This window comes from Sylvia atricapilla, chromosome 1, assembly GCF_009819655.1.
Source record: "Sylvia atricapilla isolate bSylAtr1 chromosome 1, bSylAtr1.pri, whole genome shotgun sequence".
NCBI classification, from domain to species: domain Eukaryota; kingdom Metazoa; phylum Chordata; class Aves; order Passeriformes; family Sylviidae; genus Sylvia; species Sylvia atricapilla.
Window position 1 is genome coordinate 116,026,642 of NC_089140.1, and position 9,617 is coordinate 116,036,258.

The 9,617-nt window shown below is 43.7% G+C and overlaps 1 protein-coding gene across 1 annotated transcript in view; it reads left to right on the forward strand.

Annotated features, from left to right (window-relative positions):
- RAB2A (RAB2A, member RAS oncogene family) overlaps positions 1-2,264 on the forward strand; it is a 42,840-nt gene extending 40,576 nt beyond the window's left edge. The window contains exon 8 of the mRNA XM_066331780.1: positions 630-2,264. Coding sequence (XP_066187877.1) covers positions 630-725 — 96 coding nt within the window. The 3' untranslated portion in view covers positions 726-2,264. The remainder of the gene's footprint in view (positions 1-629) is intronic.
- Positions 2,265-9,617: the final 7,353 nt, after the last annotated feature.

Consider the following 9,617-nt stretch of genomic DNA (forward strand, 5'->3'; position numbering starts at 1 on the left):
AAAGTTTCCTTAAGAGCTTAATTTCTGAAGCTACTGTATTACTTTTCTCAAAGTGCTGTATTTTTAGGTAAAATCCACTTGAGGGAGTGAGGGTTAAGATATAAGTGTGATTTTGATGAATGAAAGAGCTACGCTGTGTGTGGGTTCTTGGCAAGTAGCCATGTCTTTTGGGATCACAGAAATTATTGATGACACAGAACACTCATATGCCCTTAGCCTCTACAGCTGATTCAACACAGAAAGAAATGCCGTCTAGAGAGGAAAAGTTTTATATTAAACTGTTAAACTAGTGGAGATTTTGGCAAGAGGGGAGAGGTTATACATTCTTAGTAAATGCTGTGTGTTTTTAAGCCATATGCCAAGTAGTATTCACGTACAGTTCTTGCTCTGTGGTTTGGGGTTTTTTTAGGAGTTTAAGCTACAGAATGTAACATGGAGATAAAATTTAAATGAGAAGGAGGGCATCTTGCTTTAAATAATGTCTAATCACCAAGAACATGCTGGGAAAAAAAATTACAAACTTTGCTGTATTCATTACATACAACTTGTTATGTGGTCTTCTAAATAGACAAAGTAGCTTTTCAAGTATATTCTAAAATATTTACACTGCGTATTAAACTTCATTTCAGGCAAATGGCATAAAAATTGGCCCTCAACATGCTGCCACCAACGCAACACTTGCAGGCAATCAGGGAGGACAACAAGCTGGAGGAGGCTGCTGTTGAGCCTGTTTTTACTTTCTAGCTGCCTGGATGGGGCCTACTTACTTGTTTGTTCACCCTTCCCTCCCCCCGCCCCGCTCGCCTCCACTTCAATTCAACTGAGACATGAAACTTGTAAGTTGGTTTCCTGTTGCAGAAGACTTTATCCTTCAAATTCTTGTATAACTTTGAATAAATGGTTAATGTTCACTTAAAGACAGATTTTGGAGATTGTATTCATATCTATTTACATTTGATTTCTAGGTCAATTGATGTGATTATTTTTGTTAAATGTTGTCTTGTGCCCTTGACTACGAACTGAACTGTATTAAACACTACAAAGTCATCTGAGTATTTTAATCAGTTTGTGTAGTTAGGTTTCCCAGCTCCTGAGGTTACCTAATGTTTAATATTGTAGAGCTGTCCTCAAGTTTTTTGTCAATTTTCAAGGCTATGAAGAGAAGCGGAAGGACTCTTTTAATTCTGTATTTATCACTTTCTGTATATATAGTTTAATAACCTGCTTGGGTGTACTTGCCAAGCTAGAATTCTTTAATGCATTTGCATAAAAATCTATACTACTTAGAGCTTGAAAACTACAGAAGCATTAATAGGAATTGCTTGGATGCTAAATTTTAAGCCTTTTTGACATTGTTAGCATGTTCATCCTCCCCTGTCATTATCCTGAAGTCCAAGAGAGATGCTTAATGTATATTACTAGAGGCTACATACGTGCTATCTATTTTAATGCCAAATGTTTGCTGTTTATCCACAATTTCCACAACACCTCTTCAGAAATGGATTAGCTGTTTGCCTTAACAAATACTACAGGTGAAAACAGAGTATGAATGAAAAGTAGAGGAGGAGTTGATAAATTTAAAATGGCACATTTGAAAAACATTAATCTTCTCAATGGGTTTTTTCTTGTTTACCACTTTATTTCTAGGTATATTTTTCATGCAAGGACAGTTTTTCAACCTAAGTGTATAGTGGTTGTGTAAAGTTTTCTTTTAGTGACAACTTGTAATCCTAAATATATGGTAAGCATCTTGTCTATTGTGAAGAGGGTGTGAAAATAAAATCTGCCAGTTTGGAAATCTTGATGAAAATCAAAACTACAAATGTTTTGTTACTTATTATGGTGATGGCTGAGGGGGGGCATATTTTTCCTCAAATGAAAGGGTTGCAACACTGCAAAACAAAATCCTGTGTTTATGTGTTTATTTGTTAAAATACAGAATGTTCATGTCACCTTACATACAAATGTGCAAACTGAGTTTCCATCTCATCCTATTTAAATAATTGCAGACAAAAGGGTGATGCTAATGTTAGGCCATGCTTCATGTATTGGGAGAAATAAAGGGGTGAGGGGCAGGCAGTGACTGCAAAACTTTTGTCTCACTGGACCAATAGTGACTGCAACAGCACTGGGGGAAAGGGATCCTCATGTCACCCATCCTAATTGTCAGAACTTGAACATCCAGAGTGAATAAATGTCAGCCTGACAGGTGTAACATAGCAGTGGTTCTGAGATGAAATAAAATTTGAAGAAATGGTGTGGAACCTTTTGTTGGTACATTGGGGAAGGGGGAAGCACTATGCATTTATGTTGGTTGCTGATTTCAATTATTTTTTACACACTTAGGAACGTTTTCAGCAATGTAATATAATAGCTTTTAACTGTTAAATTATTAAGAGGCTACTCTATTTACATACTTTCAACTGTTACCTGTTTATTATACAAAGTTTGCATTTGTAGCAGACACTTTTTGTTTCAGTTGAAGTTTGAAAATTGTGTTGATTGACTGTAAAACCACAGGACTGAACTGCGTGGATGACAAGGAAAAAGTGGCATGTCTTAACTAGCTGTTTACAAGATGGAGTGAACGAACAAGACTATTAGCTTGAATTAACTACTTGAAGTTTTTTGGTTTTTTTTTTTTTTTTCCACTTGGCAACGTTGTAGAATTCAGTTGCTTGAGATGAGAGAAAAGGGTACTCTTATATAGCAGCCTGAGCTTCATTACAAAGGGGAATAAAATTAGCTGTATAAATTGTCCATTAAGGGAGCAAAGGGGGAGATTTGTACCCTGCCCTGAGAAGAACAGAAATGCATGCTGTTTTAAGTGGTGATGATTTGAAAAAACTGAAAGCTTCTGACAGTCCCATTTTCTGAAAATGTGGAAGAGGTATAGAATTGTCCAGGAATCCAGGGCTATTACAGTAAAGAGCCACCAGGGCTGCATTTGGGGGGGTTGAGAGGGGCAAGGGGAATATGCTGTGACTTACTAAAGTCGTGAATGCAATCAGTTGCTTATCCTGCTGGTTTGGTCCTGGCTCACATGCCAGTCTTGGACTGTACATTCTGTTAAGACTGTGGTACTTTGAAAGAGTAGCTAGAACAAAACTGAAATTTCCACACATTCTGGCTCGCTATTTGTCACAAACTTTATGCACAAATAAACCTTTTGTTGCTACAGAAATCTCTATTTTTATAGGGGTTCTTTTTGAGAAGCCCTGATGCTATTTTATCCAATTAGAATTTGAAAATTTTATAGCACAGAACTTAGCAGGAGGGTTTACTTCTAAAACATATGCTTTAACAAGTTGATTCTTTCACAGGTTTCAGTTTTACTTGTATATGAGTGACTGATGACTTGCTGAGATTTCATGTTGAATTCCCATTGCTTTTGTTGGTTAGATTTTCACAACCTAAGAACCAAAAAATGTAATTTTCCCAGCAATTTGTACAGCTGTTCTGTATAATGTGAAACTGTTGATACTGAAAAAACACACCGAGGTGCAATTTTTCCCTCAATCCCAGTTTAGAATATCGTATAAAGCATGGTTAACTTGAAAAAAAAAAAAAAAAGATTGGGGTGGTAAACTCTCTAAGCATGTCTAAAAACTTGTCTCTCCCATTTCTACTAAAAATTAAATGCTCCAAGAATTTTGGCAGTCACTGAAGAAAGATTAACAACTCCCCCTCAATCTTAGATCTGTGTGTCTCTTTTGGCTTCAGTCATTCTGATTTATTCTTGTGCAGATCAGACTCAGCAGTGAGTTAAGGTAAAACTGCCAAAACACTTGCTGATAAACTGAAGTAATAAGTGCCTGAAGCCCCTAGCAAGCAGTGAGAGCTCCATCCCCTGCTCTTTTCTTGTATCCTTTCGGCTGTGTTACAGTTTTTGTGACACTTAATTTCTTGTAGTGTCCTTTGAAGAGCCTTCAGCTGCAACATTTGTATGTTGTTTGGGTTAGAAGGGCACACACTAAATTACGTATGTTTAAGCTGGGAAAGTTTTCTGCCTTAAGAGTTTACCTGTGGCTGTTAGAACACTAACTTGAGAAGAAATTTAAACCTTTTTTTAGGCTCAAAAATACAGTTAAACTGAATCAGAATGAAAAAAAAAACCTATATTAAATGAACTTGGAAATATCAGAAGACAATTGCGAGCATTGCATGACTTTTTTTTTTTTTTTTTAAGCTTTCTTAGAGAGGGTACCCCAATGTGCCTGTATTTTTCTCTTAGTTGTTACCAGTAGGGTATTGGTTTTTAACAGACTGCTCTTTTGATACTACTGAGTGTCCTACAAGTTTTTTGTTAGGTTTTTGGTTGATTTGTTTGTTTGGGGGTTCTTTTTTTTGTTCTAAATGCAGTTTCTCCTATGTATTACCTCCTTTTTGTCTTTTCTGTTTTCATATTGTTTCATTCAAACTAAATCCTGTGAGTAAAATGTTGCTCTCTGTCTTTACTTGCTCCATATCCCTAACTCCCACACTTAGAGGAATTTGCCCAGTATGGGGCATTTGGTTTAGGACTGGAAGGGTGGGGCAGAGGGAGAGAGGTATGTGTGCTACCTGGCTGCATGATATAAAATCATGAAGGAAGTATTGCACGGACTCTGTTGTTACACCTACTGTGTGTACTGGTTTGCATGTGTGTGGGGATATAATTTGCCTAGTCCTCTTCCACTGTTGCTTGGGAAGAGATAGGGGAGACAGAGGAAGACCAACAGGTTTTATTTGGATATCTTAATAAATTTGTTTGCTGAGATCATATGTATGATTTGTGTATACCTAATGTTCCTCCCCCCTAGAATCTCTGGGTTCTCTTCTGCCACATTGCTGCAATGTAACTTTAACAGTATGCAGTGGTGATTTATTGTAATACACTACTGAAATCTCCATTTGTAAATAATCCCGGCTGCTGCTGTGTAAGTAGCTGATGAAATGTCTTTACTGGGTCTGCCGCATATGAAAGAAACCACAACATTAGGCAATAAAAACTACTAACAGAATGTTACAAAACCAAGACCATGACAAAAAAGCAGCATGTTGTGGATTTATCATTTTTATTCTTGGGACAGATTTTATTATTTTTGGAACTATTACAAGACTTATGTTAAATATTGTGGATGATAAGAGGAAACAGACTCTTGGCAAACATGGAAAACCAATTACAGCATATTACCCTATTCCCCTTCCAATAAAGGAGGGGCAAAGCTAAAAGTTTATTTTTTGCTTAGCAGCTGGAGGGGAGGGGGAAGTGTTGCTGTTTTAGCATTGGCTTGAGGAAAGAGATTGTTGCTGTAGCAATCTTACCGCAGGCAATCCAAGCTGGAGAAGGCAAACCCAGTGGGCTCCACAGTCAGTTCTACCCCAGCCTAAAAAGGCACACTGTTAGGAGAGTGCTGAGTAAGGAAATGGCTGTTCTGTACCACCAGGTATGCTGTTCACTTAAAAATAAATTTTAAAAACTTGTGTTCGGTTGCAGATCTCTGTGTTGTGGTGATAGACACTTGATATGTAAACTGGAACACATATCTTGGTATTAAACATGGGATTTAACTGCAACATCCCATGGCTCTGTGACATAGAGGTGAAATAAAGTATGGGAAAAACCTACTTCAGAGTTTACTTTGAAGTCTGCACCTCCATTTGTATTCCTCTCCCAAATTTCAACAGTTCTTGTAAAATTGTCCATGGCAGCATGAATGTAGATGAATCGATGCATCAGTATGTTCATTGGAGTTTCCTCCCCCCCCCCCCCCCCCCCCCGCCAGCATAGTTACGATTTTTAGGATTCCTTCATTAAAGAGTCAGAGATATAGATGTTTATATTGGGCAGACTCTTGTTGATGGTTGGGTCTGTGGTACATTTGCTGTTAATTACTGCAGGATCTAATTAGCCTTTCTTAAGTGAAGCCCAGTTTCATTACTTTTCCTAGATTTAGGCATAAAATACTGGGTACTGGGAGGGAGGAAAATCCTAAATTGTGAGGACAGTTTGAAAGAGACCAAGGCACTATGCTAACAGTTGTCAATTAAACATTGTCTGGATTAAAACAGTCAAGTAAACACTGCATGTTCTGATTATGGCATGGGGAAACATTTTCAGATGCAGGAAATGTCTGAAGGAATGTGCCTAAAAAACCAATTAAATAGCAATGATACTTGGGGAGACAGAAATCCATGGCGTTGCTTGCTGTCTCCCAAGACAAGGCAGGGAGAGGCTGTCGGTTTGAGGCATTACCCACACCTGGGCTGGCATTGATACTCGAGGACTGGACCAGCTGTGAGAAAGGAACTTTTAAATTTGGACATTGTTGGCCGGTGCACATTTGATAGCACTAAAACTGGAGCTGAGGCAGTCTCCAAAATTTGTAGGACACATATGAATTTATGTTTTTTAGGAAGAGGGACAGGTACAGAGAGAGCAGCAAAGATGGGCAAATTTATTTGTCGCCTGTTGACCAGAGAACCTGAATCAGTGTACAGCTCCTGTCTGTGATTGTTGTATACAAATGCAGCAAAGCTTTATCTTGAGTGTAGTTAGAAACAGATTGTCCTTACGGGGTTTTTTTTATCCCATTTTAATTTATGAGGATGACTAGGCCTTGGGTTGCTGGTTAGTGTCATGTCTAAAGTACTTAAAAGAGAGAATATCAGAACACAAAAGAATTCCTGTGTCTGATGCCCTTGAGAGTCAATTCAGCCACTTCTAAGCAAAATGTGACTGACCTAAGCCGACTGGTCGTTCATGAAGAGACCTTCATCAGTCAGCCATCAGTGGTGCACAGAAATCCAGTGGATGGGCTCTGCTGCTCCTCCTTGCCCATCTCAAGAAGTATAACATTCCTGCACAGAAACAGAAGTGCTTGTGGCCATCTCCCATAGTTATTGCTATGAAGCAGAAATTAAGTTGGTGAACTGACATGCAATATTGTAATTGTGTCTGGGAAGTTCTTCTAAAAAGCCTTGTAATTCCAGAGAAAAAGGCATCCTCATGTGCAGGACTGACCACTGTGCATTATAAATCAAGTGTTTGGGCTTTTCTCTGGGTTCCTATCCAAGTCCAATTCTATTTCCTTTCCAGTTTACTTCTCTTCCTTTTTATTACTACTTCTACCTTTTTCTTTCCTTCTTGAAGTTTTGGTATTTGTTTAAGGGAAATGATTCAAGGAAGAATAGCATGTTTACCATTCCCTATTCTTCTGGAATTAACTATCACTGTAAAACAAAATTATTTCATTTAATCACTGTAAAACAAAATATTAACTGTATTAACTGTCACTGGTAAAACAAAATACTTTTATCTACTTTGGATGAAGTGATGATTGTTTTTAACTAAATTTATATACTAACATTGAGACGTAGTTGGTCAGAGACCCACCTATTTAACTGCCAGATCCCAGCTCCTGAATCATTCATCAGTAGTAGAAGCCTTCAGTAGGATCACAGAAGAAAAATACAGCTGGCCATTAGTCATATTTTTGGCCAAGCACCATCTGAATGGTGGGGTTTGGTTTGGGCTTTATTTTAAAGGTGTGTGTAACTTCATTTCGTCCTGGCTTTCCAGTTTAATTCAATTGCTATGCAAGATGAAAAGCAGCTTTCCTTCAATGAGTTCTGAAATTCTAAAGTTGTGGAGTTGTTGCTCAACCAATCGAAAAGAGGATCCATTAGAGGAGAAGCCTCTCGTGAAACTGCTGCTTTGTGAGCCAAGGCATCGGCTTGTTTGCTGCAGGAAGGAGACGGCTCATTATCTGGGTGCTGGGAGCCAGAGTGTTGGAGAGTCTCCTCTTCCTGCTCCACAAGGACTGAGGCGTCTCTGAGGTAAGCAAAGCAGCAATGCGATACTCCCTAGGCTTATCAACCACTATCAGCTGGATCTCCTGTTTGCTCCAGACTCCACCTTCACTTGGAAAGTGCTTGCAATTCCATGAGGTAATTCCTCCTCCCAGCTCTGTGGCGTGTTCCACGACCACGTGCTCCAGCGTGGGCCCAGGACAGAAAATGAAAAAAGCCTACCCCGACATCCCTGCGCCGTAATTTCCTCTTTCTCCATCCTGCCGGGGACGGCTGTTGAGCTTCGTGTGCTTTGGCTCTGACCATGGCGGGGAAGGGAGGGCAGCGCTGGCCGGGCAGGGCCATCGCCCTCCCGCCGGCCGAGCGGCCCGAGCAGCTGCCCCAGGCACCGCAGGCTGTCGCTCCCCGGCCACCCCACCGCCGGCTTACCACAGGTGCGAGGTAACACCTGCTCGGTGGGCACCGGGGCCGGTATAAATCTGCGTTATTTTGATTAAGCTCAGATTGATTAGGAACAGGTCCGGGCTAACATACCATAAACACCTATTAAACCGAAATAAATACGTCTACAGGGGGCTTAGCTTAAACGGGTGCAGCTTTGCCTGCACGGAGGGCGCGGAGGTGGCGGCGGGCACCGCACACAGCGGCCCCCACGGAGCGCGGTCCCGACGGCTCTCGCTCGGCACACGGGCCCGGTGCGGTGACCGATGGCGGTGACCGATGGCGGTGACCGACGGCGGTGACCGATGGCGGTGACCGATGGCGGCGTGCGGGCGCCGCCGGGCCAGGAAAGCCCGTCCGGGCTGACGTTGCTGCGCGGGGGCGGCCGCGTTGTCGCGGCGGGAGGGGGCGGGCCGGGGTTCCCCATGGGAGGCGGGTGAGGACCGCGCCGTGCCGGCGGCTCCCGCGGAGCCCTGTCCCGAGGGATGGTGTTGATCCGTCGCCACGGCAACCTCCGGCCGCTGGGGGAGGGGGAGCAGGTAGCCGGGCGGCGGTGGCGGGGTCGGTCCCGCCATCCCTGCGGGGCTCCCCCGTTGCCCCGGGAGGCGCCCGGCAGCAGCTGTTCGCTCTCTCCCGCGGCCCTGCGAAGGGGACACGGCCGTGGTCCCCTCCCCATGCCGGCCGCGATCCTGAACGGGTGTCGCGGGGCTCCCTGCGAGTCCCTGGGGACGCGGAAAGGCGGCGGGAGGGGCGGGCTGCGGGGCTGTGCGAGCGAAGCCCCTCGGGAGGCGGCGGGCACGGCGCTCCCGCCCCGCTGTCGCCCGGCGGCCAGAGCTGTAAAGCAGCGGGACCTTTCAAAGGAGCGGAGCCCTCCCGGAGCGGGAGCGCGCAAAGGCGCGGGGAGCCCGCCCCGCCCGGCGGACAGGGACGCGGGATACGCGGCGTCCCGTTCCCGGAAAGAACAATGGCCGTGCGGAAGCCGGGCCGCCTCTCCAGCCCACCCGGGGCTTCCCTCCGGGAAGCTTTTGCCTGCTCGACCTACGCCCTTGCAGGCGGCCGCGTCCTCCCCGCGCTGCCCGCGTGTGGAGCCGCACCATTGTGGGACTGCACGAGGAAAATCATTCCTTGCGAATGGGTTTCTGTGTCATTCCAAGGGCAGCCCGGCCTGTCACCCCTCCCTGACCCTGCAGAATCCGCCCGCAGCCCGTCCCCGAGTTCCTCCTCTGCCCCAGCTCCAGCTGGAGCGTTGATGACCCCTGTGTTGTGGTACCGAGCCGGCTCTGAGCCTGGCTAGGAACCGTAAACACAGCCCGTAGCTGTTCTGCTTGGAAAAATAACAGGAAAACTGATAGGTTTAACTTCTTTCACTGCTCATTATTATT